Here is a 19,432-nt window from a genome sequence, read left to right on the forward strand (position 1 = left end):
GACTAACTATTCGGGGATGTAATAATTAGTAATTCATTTTCTTTTTTTGCGCCTTAAATGTTTAAATTATAATTTGCTTTCTTTATTTGCGCCTTATATGTTTAAAATTACAATTATTGAATTGTCATCACATGCATTAATTCCGCCAAATGGCAAATAGTTTGCATTAGGATTAAGGACGGTTATGTAGTCACCTACGACTGTTCCTTAAGAAAATAACCATTACTTCTTGAATTAATAAACGGATAGTTGGTTCGTGGTCATCCAACGACATTTATTATATTCAACCCGCAGTTTGTCCGACTCGGGTATCCGATCTCTTTTCAAAGCCCCACTCTAGTGCACCTAGCATAGAGCAAAACCAAATCCTAATTTAGTGCATTTGCCTAGATAACCCAATACCCAAGGAGTATTGGGTCCATTAGAAAGACCACCTTGAGTCCAAAACGGCCCCCGACCTAAATGGACGATCATACCTATGTGTTTAAATTTGAAGGTTGTATACGCCATTTGACAAACATTGTCCCTCGGGGTTGGAAGTTTATTTTATTAGCTTCTTCAAAAAAAAAACACTTCATAAAAAAAGTATGAATGTTTTTATAAAAAAAATACAATGAATAATATTTCATTATTAAGAAATAATGAACATTATATTGATTTATTAATTACAATGAATAAATGATGGATATTATAATGAATTAATATAAAAAAAATATTTTAATAAATCATACATTGTACTTTATGTATATGAATTTATTTATTATATTAATTCAACAAATATAATGCACAAATTAGTAAAATACAATAATTTTAATGTAATCAAAATTAACTTTTATTAAATCTCGAAAATACTCTTTAAATTAATAAATATTAATTTATCGATTAAATTATATCTATATAAATAATAATATTTAATAGTCCCAACAATATTAATTTAGAGAGGTTTACTGTTAACTGTTGGTCATATTGTTTATAAGGATGGACTTTTTATTCTCATATGAACAAAGGTTAGGGTAAATCCCTCTCTTCACTATTAAAAAAAATAAGAAATTAATGAAGGACAAAATTTCGTATCTAAATAGCAAAAATTTTATGTTATTCCCATTTAGCAATGGATTAAAGAAAGATTATAAGAAAATTTAATTAGCTAGAAAGCTTTTTAGCGTTGAAGTAGCTAGGTATTATCGATATATTTGATAGTTAATTCCATATTTTCTTGTAGTGCTCGTAACACCAATTTTTTGCTAATATATGCAAGAATAAAGATTGCACCCACAACCAGGATAATCGTTCTTTTGGCCAAAATAAAATAATTTAAAATTTTGACTCTCAAAAATGACATAGATTGAAAAAGAGCAAATAATAACTATAGACAACAAATTAAACGCAAGTTACATAAAACAAAGAAATTACATGCATACACGATCCTCACTGTAGGATAAAACTACGTACAACTTATTACATATTATCAATTAAAACAATACCTGATAAAAATAATTTGACTCTCAAAATTCGAAAGATGTCACATAGATTGATGGCATTAGGAAATTTGTTAGTCATAGGGTGTAGCAACCAAGTACAAGGTGTTTTTCCTAGTAGCAGCAGCACCAAAACTTTCAGTCATATCTAAATCTTCTGGATTCATACCATTAGGAAGTTTCCAATCAAAATGGTAGAGAAATCTAGCCAATGTAAGCTCACTACTTGCTGTAGCAAATAACATTCCTGGACAAACTCTTTTTCCAAATCCAAATCCCAAGAACTCCATAGGAACACTTGATGATCCTTTGATCATTTTCACATCATCAACGTCCTTATCGACATAATTGTTGAATCGATCAGGCATGAATTTGTCTGGATCGCGCCAATATTCAGGGTCTCTTCCCATTGCGTACAAATTCATTAAGAATATTGTTTTATTAGGAATAATGTACCCGTTTATCGCGATTTCCTCGGTTGATTCTCTTGGTACGGCTAAGGGACCAGGAGGATGAAGTCTTAGAGTTTCTTTAACAACCAATTTCAAGTATTTCAAATTTTGTACATCATTATGATCAACACTTTTTTTTCCTTTTAAAGTCTCTCTGACTTCAAATTGGGCTTTTTTCATCATTATTGGATTCTTCATTAATTCGGCCATGGCCCATTCCACTAAAATTGATGTCGTGTCCGTCCCACCGATAAACATATTCTGATAAATTTCATAAATGGTCATATAACTATCAGTCGATGATCTTTTTAAAAGAGAATTATTTTAAGAAAAACTTTGGTTTCATTGTAGAAATTCAAACGAAGTCACATAAGTTGAGATGGATGGAGTAACAAATAGGAAGAAAATATGCATTATGTATACTTACAAAGACAGTAGCTTTGATGTTATCTCTTGTTATAGGGATTTGAAAATTGTGGCTCTCCTTCTCTCCGAGCCTTAGAAGAAGGTGCAAAAGATCTTCCCCATCAACATTATTTTTTCGTATGCTTTCTTCGTGTTCGTGGACAATATCTTCTAGAAGGCAATCAATGAATTCATGATGCATTTTTAGTAACTTTTGATTAGATCCTGGAAAGAATTTACCGAGAAACTCGAGGGAGGGGAACAAATCCGACATATTAAAAAGTCCCACGAGCGGTGTTATTTTTCTTAGCGTGGACATCAATGAATCCGAATCGTTACAAGTCGTTCCAACGGTAGCCTTACAAATAATAGCACAAGTGAGGGAGTTAAGACACTCATACACATTAATTAAGGTACCTTCAATCGATGACTCCTTAATAGATTTCATTAAAAGCGAAATCTCCTCCTCCATAAGGGGATAATTCGAGTGAATTCTTTTCGTGCTAAGGAGCTCTGAAAAGCAAATTTTACGCATTTGTTTCCAATAATCACCGTAGGGAGCAAAAGCAATGTCTCCACCATTGTATGCCACGGTCTTCGACACAAGGAGCTCCGGCCTATGAGAAAGCGCGGCGTCACTTGTTTTCATCAATTCTTTAAGTATTTTATATGAAGATATGACAATGGTTGAACGTTCACCGAGTTTTAGGTGCATCAACGGTCCATATTTCTCCGATAATCCCTTGAGTGTGATGTAAGGTCGGGAGATTCCGAGCTGATGTAAGTTTCCGATGATCGGAAGTTTCCATGGACCCGGAGGTAATTTTTTCGCTTTTTTGTGCGTTTTAACGAACACAATAAGTAAATGTAGAGAAATGAGAAATATGATGACAATGAAGAAGTAGTCTTCCATAATGTGTTAAAGAGAGGCTACTTTAATTTAACAATGTCTCTTCTAATTTATATACACCAATATCTTGGCAAGAACAATGTACAAGATAATTCATGAAATGGGATGGAAGGGACGTGGGGTGGGTGGGTGGGTGGTTGGGGAGCGGGACGACACGTTTTTTTGTGTGTGTGAGTTATACCTTATTCTATCTATTTTAGCGATTTGCTCCTTAATCATCTTAGTTCCTTACAAAATAATTCTAGTAACATATTTCTTTTTTTACAATAAGTGTCTTAATCTAATTAGATACGGAATTTTAAAAAATAAATTAAATTTATTTTTTTAATATTTAAGTTATATATGTACATATAAAACTTGTAATAGTAATATTATTAAATTAGCTAGTGTTGGTGTATATATTACACCAATAGCTAATATTTATAATACTAAAGTCATAAAGTTAATTTTTGTAATAATAACTAAATTATGTATTCATTGCTTAGAAAAATATAAACATATGTTCAATATTGACGAATATTTATAATTTATTTAGTTAATTCAATTAGAATTTTCATAAAACAGTACAACTTATGGTCTAATTACCATTCATAGCTATTGTTCAAAATTTGTTGCTAGTTTGTATCACATGTATTTATTCAGTCTAAAATTGTATCAACACATACTATACAGTGAAATAAAATGATCATATATTTACTATAAAAAAGCAAAAATCCAACTAGATTTTAGAGTATTTTGAGATGGCATTTTATTGCCCAGTATTTCAAAAATAGATTTTTATTTTTAACTTATCAAGAAAAGAAAATAATTTTTTCCCATACTTTGTCCTTAGCATTAATTATTTGTTCCCCAAATTACTTTTCAGGACCTAAATACTAAATATCAATTAATATAGACATTATTATAAATTCTTGTACTAACATTATTTCTCGAAGAGAGTGTAAAGTCTAAAGTAGACCAGTAAAAGCGAACTAATAGAATATTTCTTACATGCAATTGTTCTAGTTCCCCTAGAGATTATATCTAATTCACAAAGCATTAGGTGCTTTGAAAGAAAGAAAAGAAAAAAAATTGGTCATTTCAAATTATTTGATATTTTTAACCTCTGGAATAGAGATTTTTGGACTGGTGTATGACTTATGTGAACAATTATTGAGTAATAAATTGGGCAATAATTGAAAGGTAATAATATAGTGATTATTGGATCACTGGGATTATGTGATGATGATTTGAAGGCTTGACCAATTAATGATAATTATTGGTGATGTTTGCTATTCTTTTCATGTTGATTGATTCTCCTGATGGGTAATGGGATTGTTGGGTGTCTGTCACAGCTACACATTAAGAAATAGCAAAAATTTTAGGCAGTGGATGTTATGTCCATTTTTTCCTTCCACTTTTTTCTTCTACTTTTTCCTTTCACTCATCTTTGTGTCTCAACTTTATTTTTAAATTTGTTTTTACGTTTTTCTTCTTTGTACTGATTATAAATAGCCATCAGTATTGTACTATTGAATGGACACTAAAATTCTCTTAGCTCTCTCTCTTTCTCTCACTATTACTATTTTTCTTAATTTGCTAAGTTTAGTTTATTTTATAACACGTTATCAGCACGAGCCTCCATCACTTTGAGTTATTTTAAAAAGGTAACAAAAAATAAGAATTTTATTTTCTTAAAAAGTTGAATATCTCTAAACTTGAATTTTTTACTCTTTATATATCTGGAAAAGGCTACTCATCATGGGCATTAGATGCCGAAATACACCTAGAATCGATGAGTCTGACATACACCAAAGATGACACTATGGCATCTAGTCAAGATCCTGTCAAAGCCATGATATTTCTCCGTCATCACCTTGACAAGGGGTTAAAATTACAGTACCTCACATTAAAAGACCACATTAAACTGTGGAAGAATCTAAAAGAAAGATATGACCACCTGAAGTTGGTCATCCTTCCACAGGCACGTCGTGATTGGCTCAATCTGAGATTAATGAATTTAAAAAATATAACTGAATATAATTCTTACTTGTGTAAAATTATAGCACAGTTAAATTTATGCAGAGAAGAAATCATTGAGCAACACAAACCTGAAAAAATATACTCCACATTTTTTACCCGCGAATATGCTCTTACAACAACAATATCGCGAAAAGAGTTTTAAAAAATATTCTGAATTACTTTCTCACCTTCTTATTGATGAACGTCATAACGAACTGTTGATGAAAAATCATGATAGTCGGTCCGTTGGTTCTTTGCCACTCCCTGAATTGAATCAGACAAACTATAACCAATGAGAAAGAGGTCATGGCCCCAGTCGTGGTCGAACAAAAAATTATAATCATGATACTCGGCTGGCACTGAGAAATGATCAGCAATATAAAAAGAAGAGTGAAAAACAAGAATTTATACTGAAGAAAAATTCAGAAAGTATATTTCATAGATGTGGAGGTATGGTACACTAGTCACGGACCTGCCGGTCATCAAAAGCTCTAGTTTAGCTATATCAGGCATCCTTGAAGAGGGCAAAAAATAATCCAGAGATAAACTTTATCTCTGAAGATAATATTAAGTCTATGCATCTCGATGTAGCTGATATTTTCAATTTTCCAAAAGAAAATATGAATATTGATAACCCTAATAATATTTAGGTAATTTTCTTTTCATTTGTATGTAATAAATCATATGTTTATATTTTTCTATTTTATGTAAATAAATAAAATTTGTATAATGAGCCATGTTTTAATTATAATATTTACTTTATTTTTTTTTGAAGAAGGTCAAGATTTCAGTAATCTTGATATTCTTAAAGAAATCAGTGAACCCGAGACTCAAGTGAATGAAGAACTTTCAATAAGTTCTATTGGTGATGAGATAAATTCAGATCGATCAAAAATTATGATGGATAATGTTTTTGCATATAGTGTTGCACTTAACGTCATACAAGATAGTGAGAGTCTTGAGCCTAAATCCGTCGAAGAATGTCGACGTAGATGTGATTGGCCAGAATGGCAAAAGACAATTCAATCAGAATTAGACTCACTTGCTAAACGTGAGGTTTTTGGACCTGTATTCCAAACTCCTAAAGGTGTAAAAAATTGGCTATAAATGAATTTTTATGCGAAAACGAAATGAGAGCAATGTAATTGTAATATACAAAGAACACCTTGTTACACAAGGATTCTAAAAGACCCGGAGTCAACTATGAAGAAATATATTCACCTGTTATGGATGAAATAACTTTTCGATATCTCATCAGTTTAGTTGTACATAAAAATCTTGAAATATATGTAGTGAATGTAGTTACAGCTTACCTTTATGGTTCACTTAATAATGAAATTTACATAAAAATCCCAAAAGGATTAAAATTACCTGAAGCATGTACTAAGTCTCGGGAGATCTACTCAATCAATTCCAAAGATCATTATATGGTCTGAAACAATCAAGGCGTATGTGGTATAATCGCCTTAGTGAGTACTTGATAAATGAAGGTTATATAAATAATAACATTTTTTCATGTGATTTTATTAAGAAAATGAAATTAGAGTTTGTTATACTCGCCATTTATGTTGATGACATAAATCTCAGTTGTCACGCCCCGGGAGGGTACCCTAGACGTGACCGACACTTGAAAGCCATTTCTGACCTTCAAGCGAACCACCTGATTCAGTCACCTCATCATTCAATCACACTCACCCAAAGGAGGGGTCAATCATAGCATACTATTCACATTGCAGGGCCGAAGGCCAAACATATTCAACTCCAATAAAACAAGTAAAATAGGACTCCTCAAAATAACAGTCCAACCTTCCCACCAACCTTCCCACACTCTAGTCTATAAGCCTCTATCAAAGTCTAGAAGGTGCCAATGACAAGTTCATGGCAACCAACACTCAAAATAAAAGAAATGATAATAAAACTGTACAAGAAGGCTCAATATCCTTTGGGAACTAGGAGGACTCACCAACTAGCTGGAAGTGTATGTGGATCTTCAACGGAGAGTCGGTTGATGATCTCTAGTACCTGTGTCTGCATCATAAAACGATGCAAGCCAAATAGCATCAGTACATAGAATGTACGAGTATGTAAAATGGCCGGATGAAACAAACATCAAGAAGACATCAACATCAACTCAGCACCTCAACTAATATATATATATATATAAATATAGGACAACTCACTCAAATGTCCTAAGTCTAACAAGAATAGTTTAGATGGGACTAACTCATAAACCACTCAACTCAACTGACTCAGAGCACTATCAAGACCTAAATGGGTGTTTCTCTTAACCGACAACCATCACCTATGAGCAGGTGATAGTACAACAATCAGACGTTGTTGCCACATCCGTCCATACCTTGCCAAGGCATGAACGCCTCCCTAATCATGGATACCATCGATTAGTCAAGTCCTATCATTTCAGGACAATAAAAATAGGAAACATCCGACTTTAACGGTTCAATCCCAAGGGAAACATCCAACTTTAATGGTTCCATCCCTACCTACGTTGGCGGCGTAGTTTCTGGGGTTCGAGTATGGACTGTACTCTCACCCACCTCAGTGCTCGATACTCCTCACATGACTCTATGCTCATAAAACTCCTCTAATCATCTCAAATAAGCCCTCACGGCTAGTTTCATGTGGTACATTGCCACCTCATCAACTCGGTTCTCATTTCAACTCAATTAAGTCATAATGGCAAGTCTCATTTAGGACCTTGTCCACTCGTCAATTCCATCCTCAAATCAACTCAATCAAGCCTCATTTATATAAACATTTATGACATCTCCTCAAGATTCAGCACAACTCTATGAGTTCAACTCAACACTTCAAGTAGAATAGCACATTTAAGGAAATTAACTTAAGCAACATAATCACATGGCTAAAGAGATCAACAAGACGTAACAACAAGTCATCTCCATCAAATCATACTAACATGAAGGATTTTAGGGACTTCTTAGCTCAACAACATCAACACGTATAACATCAAATAAATAGGAGACAAAGTTCATACAAAGATAAACTATACCAAGAAACTCTATTTTCATGAATATCTAACCTCAAGGCAAGAGTAAGGCACATGGGTGGACTCAACCCATGTTTTGGATAGCCTTACATACCTTAGTGAAGACTTGAAGAAAACCTTGATGTTGGGTCTTCAATGGAGAACTCAAATCTTGAAGCTCTTGGAACTCTTCTTGTTGGAAATAGGGAAGAAGAAGAAGAGAGAGAGAAGCTCCTAGGGCTTTTTAGAGAGAGAGTGAGGCTGAGAAAATGTGTTCCCAAAAGACCAAAGGCAATACATATATAATTTAGGTAAGTTCCCAAATTGCCCTCCTCAAAAGTTCTGAAAATAGTCTAAAAATGCACCTGGAGCGATAGTGGCGCGTTGCGCCATTGCAATGCCAGGCTGAATATGCCTAAAACCTGCACACCTCGTAGTGGCGCGCCGCGCTAGAGACCAAACTACTGAGGCATGTTTTTGGCGCGATATTGGCGCGTCGCGCCCTTACAGCGCCAAGGCCATTGTTCTGAGTTCTGGGAATTTGGCTTGAAAAACCCTGCACAACTTTTAGTGGCGCGCCGTGCCAGAGCCCAAACTACTGAGGCATGTTTCTGGCGCGATAGTGGCGCATCACGCCACTGCGGCGCCAAGCCCAGTTTTCCAGCAATTGCAACCCAGGCTTGAAAATCTCTGATGTGCTAGTTCATCTTAGGATCGTCATACCTTTCGACTCCGAACTCCAAAAGTTTCATTCTTGGTGGTGTTGGAAAGAAGACTTAACGACCTTTAATTTGATGGGTCATGGGCCACCCAGATTGTCGTCTTTCAAAAGATAGGGTCGTTAGAAGTCGACCGCTTATGCGAACTCCTACCCAAACTTAGCCACGACAAATCTTTTAGATTTAATTTGATCCTAGGGGTCCTTTATGACCTCACCTCACCTCTAACGCTGCTCAAATTCTCAAAGACTCATTTCAACTCATGCATACGCTCCTCATTACTCGAGTTCGACCCTACATGTATACGAGAAGGGTTTGAATTTTAGGGAAATTTTTTTGAGGGGTGTTACATTATCTCCCCCTTGGAATCATTCGTTCTCGAATGACGAGTGGCCAGGAATGGACTCAGGGTACAGATCACAATCAACATTCAGTCATTCAATCAATCAATTTTTCAAACAATTATCAATCAAAACTCAAAATGCACTAATGAATTCAAGTCAAGGAAATGTCGTTACCTTCAACATTCTCCTCGGTAGGCACGAATAGATGGGGATATTTAGATCTCATGGCTTCTTCCGCTTCCCATGTGGCTTCCTCAACAAATTGATTCCTCCACAGGACCTTGACTGAGGCAACCTCTTTGTTCCTCAATTTGCAAATTTGGCGATCATGAATTTGGACCGAAACTTCTTCATAGGATAAGCTATCCTTAATTCTAACGCAATCAATAGGAATTACCAATGAGGGATCGCCCAAGCACTTTTTCAACATCGAAACGTGGAATACCAGATGAATAGAAGCTAACTCCAAGGGTAACTCCAACTCATAAGCAACACTCCCAATCCACCTCAAAATATGGTAAGGACCAATATATCGAGGACTGAGCTTTCCTTTCCTTCCAAACCTCATAACACCCTTCATGGGTGATACTTTTAAGTACACTCAATCTCCCACCTCAAACTCCAAGTATCTCCTCCTCACATCGGTGTAAGATTTTTGGCGGTTTTGGGCTGTCTTTAGCCTATCTTAGATAACTCTCACCTTCTCCATGGCTTGGTGAACAAGGTCAGGCCCAATCAACTCGGCTTCACCAACTTCAAACCACCCAATGGGAGATCTACACCTCCTCCCATACAAAGCTTCATAAGGAGCCATTTGAATGCTTGCATGATAACTATTATTATATGAAAACTCTATGAGAGGTAAGTGGTTATCCCAACTTCCCTTGAAGTCAAGTACACAGGCCCTCAACATATCTTCCAATGTCTGGATGGTGCACTCTGCCTGGCCATCTGTTTGAGGATGGAAGGTTGTACTCAAGTTCACCTTCGAACCTAACCTCTTCTGAAAAGATCTCCAAAATTGGGAAGTGAATTGAGCTCCTCTGTTTGAGATAATAGACAAGGGAACCCCATGCAATCTGACGATCTCCTGGATGTATAATTTTGCATAATCTTCTGCGGTGTCAGTAGTCTTAACCGCCAAGAAGTGAGCTGATTTCATCATTCAATCCGCAATCACCCAAATGGAATCGTGTTTCTTTCAAGACCTCGGTAGACCTGTAATAAAGTCCATGTTGATCGTTTCCCACTTCCATTCTGGAATTTCTATGTTTTGAGTTAAACCACATGGCCTTTGGTGCTCAACCTTCACTTGTTGACAATTCGGGCACTTGGAAACAAATTCCGCAATATCCCTCTTCATCCCACTCCACTAATAGATTTCCCTCAAATTATGATACATTTTTGTGGAGCCTTGATTAATAGAGTATCTGAAACTATGCACTTCGTCCATAATCCTCTTTCGAACATCATCAACATCGGGTACACACAATCTACTTTGGTACCTCAACACACCATCTCCCCCTTTGGTGAAAACTATCACCCCTTGTTTGTGAACAACTTCCTTTAGCCGGAGGAGGATGGGATCCTGATCTTGTTTCTTCTTTACCTCTACTACAAGTGAGGACGTGGCCCCATCTCGAACGTTTACTCCACCTTCATTGTTCTCTTCGAGTTGAACTCCCAATCGGTCTAATCGATGTACCTCCTTCACCAATTCCCTCCTTCCCTTTTCCATATGGGCAGTGCTACCCATGGACAACCTACTAAGAGCATCAGCAACAACATTAGCTTTACCTAGATAGTAGAGGATGCTCATGTCGTAGTCCTTGAGTAGCTCAAGCCATCTTCTTTGCCTCAGGTTGAGTTCCTTCTGGCTGAAGACATATTGTAGTCTCTTATGATCGGTGAATACATCAACATGCACTCCATACAAGTAGTGGCGCCAAATTTTTAGCGCAAACACCACAACTGCCAACTCAAGGTCATGAGTTGGGTAATTCCTCTCATGAACCTTAAGTTGGCTCGAAGCATAGGCTATCACCTTCCTCCTTTGCATCAACACACAACCCAAACCAATTCTGGATGCATCACAATAGATCACAAAACCCTCTGTACCATCGGGTAAGGTTAGAACCGGAGTAGTAGTTAGCTTGGTCTTCAATTCCTGAAAACTCTCCTCACAAGCATCGGACTATTGGAACTTAGCCTTCTTTTGAGTCAGCTTAGTCAATGGTGATGATATGGATGAGAATCCCTCTACAAACCTTCGATAATAGCCGGCCAAACCTAAGAAGCTTCTTATCTCCGTCAGGGATGTGGGTCTGGGTCAACTCTTCACTGCCTCAATTTTTTTAGCATCATCCTGAATACCATCTCCAGATATAATGTGGCCTAGAAAGGCCACTGATGCAAGCCAAAATTCACATTTGGAGAACTTTGCATACAATACCTGGTCTCTCAAAGTTTGGAAGATGACTCGAAGATGATGGGCATGCTCCTCCTCATTTTTGGAGTAAACCAGAATATCATCTATGAATACAATCACAAACATATCAAGATATGGTTTGAATACTCGGTTCATGAGATCCATAAAAATGGCAGGGGCATTAGTCAAGCCAAAGGATATGACAAAAAATTTGAAGTGGACATAACGAGTCCGGAAAGCAGTCTTCGGAATATCATATTCTCTCACCTTCAACTGGTGGTAGCCGGATCTCAAGTCTATCTTTGAGAAACAAGTGGTACCCTGAAGTTGATCGAATAAGTTATTTATTTTGGGGAGAGGGTATTTGTTCTTTATGGTGACCTTATTCAGCTACTTGTAGTCGATACACATTCTAAGGGACCCATCCTTCTTCCGCACAAATAGGACCAGAGCACCCCATGGTGAGACACCCGGCCTAATGAATCCCTTATCCTTACAGTCTTTCAGTTGCTCCTTCAACTCCTTCAACTCAGCCGGAGCCATTCTATAGGGAGGGATCGAGATAGGTTGGGTATCAGGAAGAATATCAATCCAGAAATCGATCTTCCTATTAGGAGGGACTCCAGGCAGATCTTCACGAAAGACATCCAGAAACTCGTTGACAATCAAAACTGACTCTAGGGATGGAGACTCGATATTTTCATCCTTCACTCGGACAAGGTGATAAATTCACCCTCTTGAGATTAGCTTCCTGGCCCTAAGGTAAGAAATAAATTTACCCTTAGGCATAACAGGACTGCCCCTCCACTTTATGACAGCTTCGTTCGGGAATTTGAACTTGACAACCTGAGTTCTACAATCAAGAGAGGCATAGCAGACGTAAAGCCAGTCCATGTCAAGGATCACATCAAAATCAACCATGTCCAACTCAACTAAGTCGGCAAAGGTATCCCTATGATGAATTGACACAGTGCAGTCTCTATAGACTCTCTCAGCTAAGACAGAATCACCAATAGGAGTAGCTACACTGAAAGGCTCAAGAAGACATTCGGGAATTTTATTAAACTTACTAGCCACATATGGAGTCACAAAATATAGGGTGGCACCCGAATCATTCAAAACATAGCAATCAAGAGAAGAGACTCGAATCATACCCATCACGATGTTTGGAGAGTCCTCTTGATCTTAGCGACTACCCATGGCATATAAATGGTTTGTACCTCCGTTGGTTCCTGAAGTAGTGCCCCTCTGATTACCTCTAGCCGGCGGTGCGGTAGCAGAATGTTGGACCCTTTTTCCCCCTGTTGGACACTTCCTCTAAAAATGGCCCATTTGGCCGCATTTATAACAACCAACCCTTCCCGCTCTGCATTCTCCCAAGTAGAGCCTACCACACTTACTGCATGGTGGCCTCCCCCTCGCACCTTGACTTATACTGGCCTGGGATTGAGAACCCTGAGGTCTGAAATTCTGATGACTCTGTCCCTGCCGATCATACCTGTTCTACGGCATAGGTGCGCTCGTGGTAGATGAGGCATGATTGGGAGGCCTCTTCTAGAAGGACCTGTTGCCCTTGCTTTGCCTCAGTTCACCCTCAGGGCCTGCTGATTTTGCCTTCTTGCTCAGATGCTTCTCTCTGTCTTTTCTTTTCGCATCCTCCACCTGTTGAGAATACACCATTAGTCTCGAAATATCCATGTCCGAGATTAACAATGCTGCTTTGCACTCTTTCTTCACATGCCTCCCTAATTCGGAGACGAACTTCCTCATCTTTGACCTCACATCAGGAATCATTTTTGGAGCATACCTGGACAGCTTGATGAACTTCAGGCTATACTCCTTAACGGTCATGCCTTTTTGTTTCAGATTCACAAATTCCTCCACTTTTGCTTCCCTCAATTCTCGAGGAAAGAAGTGGTCAAGAAAGGCTCCCTCAAATTCATCCCATCTAGCAGGTTCAGAATCCTCACCCCTACCCTGTTCCCATTGGTTATACCAAATTTTTGCCATATATTTGAGTTGATAAGACACCAACTTGACCCCCTCGATTTCCGTAGCATGCATAGCTTTCAGAATCTTCCACATCTCATCAATAAAGTTTTGGGGATCTTCATCAACCTTAGAACTCGTGAATGCCGGTGGATTCATCCTCAGAAAGTCTCTAATTCTAGTGGCAGTAGATGGCTCCTGGGAACTAGAGCTGAGAGCCGGTGAACGCTGGTTACCATTCCGGGCAACCATTAATTGAGTGAGCATGGCAATCGCCCCTCGGAATTCTGCCTCTGACGTAGGTGCAGGCGGAGTAGTAGGCACTTGGGGTGCCTCCGCATACCTTGCGGGTCGGCCTCTAGCCCGTGCTGGGTGTACCTTCGATTGGGGCATCTCGGTATTGTCAACGTTTCTCCGGCTAGCCATATGTTTAGGAGGCATTATCTGTAATGTACAAACGCACGAATTAGAAAGGAGTTTTATAGAGTTTAACTCTATCGCACGAAGTCAGAGTATGAAAGAGGTGAAATAATTTCTAATGTCTTATAGCCTCCTGCTTATAAGTGTGGTGCACAACACACCCATAAGCAAGACTCTACTAGACACGGCTTCATAGACACCATAGGACACTTGAACTCTGTGCTTTAATACCATGTTTGTCATGCCCCGGGAGGGTACCCTAGACATGACCGGCACTTGAAAGCCATTTCTGACCTTCAAGCGAACCACCTGATTCAGTCACCTCATCATTCAATCACACTCACCCAAAGGAGGGGTCAATCATAGCATACTATTCACATTGTAGGGCCGAAGGCCAAACATATTCAACTCCAACAAAATAAGTAAAATAGGACGCCTCAAAATAACAGTCCAACCTTCCCACACTCTAGTCTATTAGCCTCTATCAAAGTCTAGAAGGTTCCAATGATAAGTTCATGGATACCAACACTCAAAATAAAAGAAATGAAAACAAAACTGTACAAGAAGGCTCAATATCCTTCGGGAACTAGGAGGACTCACTAACTAGCTGGAAGTGTATGTGGATCTTCAACGGAGCGTCGGTTGATGATCTCTAGTACCTATTTCTGCATCATGAAACGATGCAGGCCAAATAGCGTCAGTACATAGAATGTACGAGTATGTAAAATGGCCGGATGAAACAAACATCAAGAAGACACCAACATCAACTCAGCACCTCAACTCATATATATATATATATATATATATATAAATATAGGACAACTCACTCAAATGTCCTAAGTCTAACAAGAATAGTTTAGACGGGACTAAATCATACACCACTCAACTCAACTAACTCAGAGCACTATCAAGACCAAAATGGGAGTTTCTCTTAACCGACAACCATCACCTATGAGCCGGTGATAGTACAACAATCAGATGTTATTGCCACGTCTATCCATACCTTGCCAGGGCATGAACGCCTCCTTAATTATGGATACCATCGATTAGTCAAGTCCTATCATTTCAGGACAATAAAAATAGGAAACATCCAACTTTAACGGTTTGATCCCAAGGGAAGCATCAGACTTTAACGGTTCCATCCCTACCTACGTTGGCAGCATAGTTTCTTGGGTTCGAGTATGGACTGTACTCTCACCCGCCTCAGTGCTCGATACTCCTCACATGACTCCATGCTCATAAAACTCTTCTAATCATCTCAAACAAGCCCTCACGGCTAGTTTCATGTGGTACATTGCCACCTCATCAACTCGGTTCTCATTTCAACTCAATTAAGTCATAATGGCAAGTCTCATTTAGTACCTTGTCCATTCATCAATTCCATCCTCAAATCAACTCAATCAAGCCTCATTTATATAAACATTTATGACATCTCCTCAAGATTCAGCACAACTCTATGACTTCAACTCAACATTTTAAGTAGAATAACACATTTAAGGAAATTGACTTAAGCAACATAATCACATGGCTAAAGAGATCAACAAGATATAACAACAAGTCATCTTCATCAACTCATACTAATATGAAGGATTTTAGGGACTTCTTAGCTCAACAACATCAACACGTATAGCATCAAATAAATAGGAGACAAAGTTCATACAAACATAAACCATACCAAGAAACTCTATTTTCATGAACATCTAACCTCAAGGCAAGAGTAGGGCACATAGGTGGACTCAACCCATGTTTTGGATAGCCTTACATACCTTAGTGAAGACTTGAAGAAAACCTTTATGTTGGGTCTTCAATAGAGAACTCAAATCTTGAAGCTCTTAGAACTCTTCTTGTTGGAAATGGGGAAGAAGAAGAAGAGAGAGAGAGAAGCTCCTAGGGCTTTTTAGAGAGAGAGAGTGAGGCTGAGAAAATGTGTTCCCAAAAGACCAAAGGCAATACATATATAATTTAGGTAAGTTCCCAAATTGCCCCTCCTCAAAAGTTCTAAAAATAGGCAAAAAATGCACCTGGCGCGATAGTGGCGCGTTGCGCCATTGCAGTGCCAGGCTGAATACGCCTAAAACCTACATACCTCATAATGGTGTGCCACGCCAGAGACCAAACTACTGAGTCATGTTTTTGGCGTGATAGTTGTGCATCGCGCCCTTACAGCGCCATGACCATTGTTCTGAGTTTTGAGAATTTGGCCTGAAAAACCCTGCACAACTTTTAGTGGTGCGTCGCGCTAGAGCCCAAACTACTGAGGCATGTTTATGGTGCGATAGTGGTGCGTCACGCCACTGCGGCACCAAGCCCAGTTTTCTAGCAATTGCAACCCAGGCTTGAAAATCTCTGCAGTGCTAGTTCATCTTGGGATCGTCATACCTTTCGACTCCAAACTCCAAAAGTTTCATTCTTGGTGGCATTGGAAAAAAGACTCAACGGCCTTTGATTTGATGGGGTCATGGGCCACCCAGATTATCGTCTTTCAAAAGATAGGGTCATTATAAGTCGACCCCTTATGCGAACTCCTACCCAAACCTAGCCACAATGAATCTTTTGGATTTAATTTGATCCTAGGGGTCCTTCATGACCTCACTTCACCTCTAACGCTGCTCAAATTCTCAAAGACTCATTTCGACTCATGCATACGCTCCTCAATACTCGAGTTCGACCCTACCCGTATACAAGAAGGGTTTGAATTTTAGGGAAAATTTTTTGAGGGGTGTTACATCAGTGGAACTCCTGAAGAGGTCTAAAAGGCGATTGAATAGCTAAAGAAAGAATTTGAGATAAAAGACCTTGGAAAGACAAGTTTGTCTGAGTCTGCAAATGGAACTTTTAGCAGATGAGTTTTTTGTCCACCAATCTGCTAAATTGAGAAAATCTTAAAATGATTTTACATGGACAAAGCACATCCATTAAGTACTCCAATGGTTGTTCGATCACTTGAAGTGGACAAAGATCCATTTCGATCTCTAGAAGAGAATGAAGAATTTTTTGGTCCTAAAGTACCATATCTCAGTGCTATTGATGCATTTATGTATCTTGCTAAGACAACCATGCCTGATATAACATTTTCTGTTAATTTGTTGGCAAGGTATAATTTATCTCCAACACGAACACATTGGAACAGTATCAAGCATAGTTTGCAATACTTAAAGGGTACCATTAATATGAGTTTGTTTTATACTAATAAAGGTTGTGCAAACCTTATTGGTTATGCAGATGCATGTTATTTATCAGACCCACATAAAGCTCGATCTCAAACAGGCTATGTATTTACACACGGGGGAACTACCATATCATGTCGATCTACAAAGCAGTTTATTATTGCTACTTCTTCAAATCATGCTGAAATAATAGCAATTCATTAAGCAAGCAGAGAATGTGTATGGTTGAGATCGATAATGCAATTCATCAAAGAAATATGCGGCCTGAAAAATTATGTCAAAGTACGCACAGTTATATTCGAAGACAATGCCGCGTGTATAGCTCAATTGAAAGGTAACTTCATAAAATGAGACAGAACAAAACATATTTCACCAAAATTATTCTTCACACATGATCTCCAGAAGAATGGTGATATTAATGTACAGCAAGTTCGTTCGAGTGATAATTTTGTAGATTTATTCACAAAGGCATTATCAACATCAACTTTTGAGAAACTAAGGTATACGATTGGAATGCGTCGTCTCCAAAATATCAAATGCATTTTTCATCAAGGGGGGTAAAATACGCGTTGAACTCTTTTTTTCTTAACCAAGGTTTTGTCCCAATGGATTTTCCTAGTAAGGTTTTTAATGAGACAACACTCAAGGTGTATTACTAAATGTGTGTACTTTTTTCCCTTCACTAGGCTTTTTCTCACTAGGTTTTTTCTAGTAAGGTTTTAACGAGGCACAGCATATATGGGTGTTCGGGATAACTATGCATATTGTTTCTTGTAAAGTTTTTAATGAAGCACATTACACTTGGACATCTAAGAGAGAGTGTTGCACAAGGGGATGTCATGTCCACTTTTTCCTTCTACTTTTTCCTTCCACTCATCTTTGTTCCCCAACTTTATTCCCTAATTTTTTTTACGTTTTTCTCCTTTGTACTGGCTATAAATAGCCATCAGTGTTGTGCTATTGAATGCACACTAAAATTCTCTCAACTCTTTCTCTTTCTCTCACTATTACTATTTCTCTAAATTTGTTAAGTTTAGTTTGTTTTATAACAATATGTATTATTACCTGAAAGTTATCTAACATTTGCTATTAGTACAAATAATATATACAATAAATATCAGCTAAATGAGGCGACCAAAACAAGGCATCCCGTGAAATTTTTAGAACAAAAATAATTAGCCAAAAAGTTATCTAACTTTGGAGAATATGTTAAGAGCCTGTGTCATTGACTTCAAAGGTAATTGAGATGATCATTTACCTCTTATTGAGTTTGCATCAGATTATGAGGAGGGTAGGTAACGTAGCCTATGAATTGGAGTTGCCCCTAGAATTAGCTGATATTCATCACGTGTTTCACATCTTTATGCTTAAGAAGTGTTTGGGAGAGCCTTCACTTGCTGTCCCGACTGAGAGCATTGGTGTGAAAGGGAGTTTGAGTTATGAAGAGATTCCAGTTCAGATTCTTGATCGCCAGGTTTGCAAATTAAGAACTAAGGAAGTGGCATCTATCAAAGTCCTATGGAAAAATCAATTTGTTGAAGAGGCTACATGGGAAGCTGAAGAAGATATGAAGGCTAAATATCCTCATCTATTTGTGCCTTCCGATGATGATGTTCAAGGTAATATTCCTTACTCCTACCTTTGAGTTGATGTATATTCTTGAATTTTAGTCATCGAGTTTTCGAGAAATTGATGTCTTGATGATACTCATTCTTGATGTCTCCTAGTTTCATATTCATTCGAGGACGAATGATTCCAAGGGGGAGATATTGTAACACCCTCTAAATGTTTTTGATTCATGGATCGTTTCTTTCATGAAGTCCAAATGAATTATCAAAGTTTTCTATTTAATTCAAGTATGAAACTTTATAAGTTTTTCATATCATGATTCTAAATACATAGATTATTAAATATTTGAAGTTTAATTACCTATCTTATATTAACTTATATTGGCTTTTAAATGCATTAAATTGTTGATTTATCAAAGGTCCTTGTATGAAGACATGAAATGATTTTGATCATGTTCTAAAGTATTTTGATCATGTTCTAAAAGTATTTTGATCATGTTCTCTTATGCCTAAAGTATTTTGATCATGTTCTAAAGTATTTTGATCA

The 19,432-nt window shown here is 37.7% G+C and overlaps 1 protein-coding gene across 1 annotated transcript; it reads right to left on the minus strand.

Moving 5' to 3' along the window:
• Positions 1 to 1,361: 1,361 nt before the first annotated feature.
• LOC129890339 (premnaspirodiene oxygenase-like) lies at positions 1,362 to 3,292 on the minus strand. The gene is made up of 2 exons (XM_055965904.1): positions 2,358 to 3,292; positions 1,362 to 2,191 (listed from the first exon to the last, which is right to left on the minus strand). The coding sequence occupies exons 1-2, from the start codon at positions 3,246 to 3,248 to the stop codon at positions 1,553 to 1,555; spliced, it is 1,530 nt and encodes a 509-aa protein (XP_055821879.1). The 5' UTR covers positions 3,249 to 3,292; the 3' UTR covers positions 1,362 to 1,552.
• Between the last annotated feature and the right edge of the window lie 16,140 nt (positions 3,293 to 19,432).

Source organism: Solanum dulcamara, chromosome 5, assembly GCF_947179165.1.
Source record: "Solanum dulcamara chromosome 5, daSolDulc1.2, whole genome shotgun sequence".
Taxonomy (NCBI): domain Eukaryota; kingdom Viridiplantae; phylum Streptophyta; class Magnoliopsida; order Solanales; family Solanaceae; genus Solanum; species Solanum dulcamara.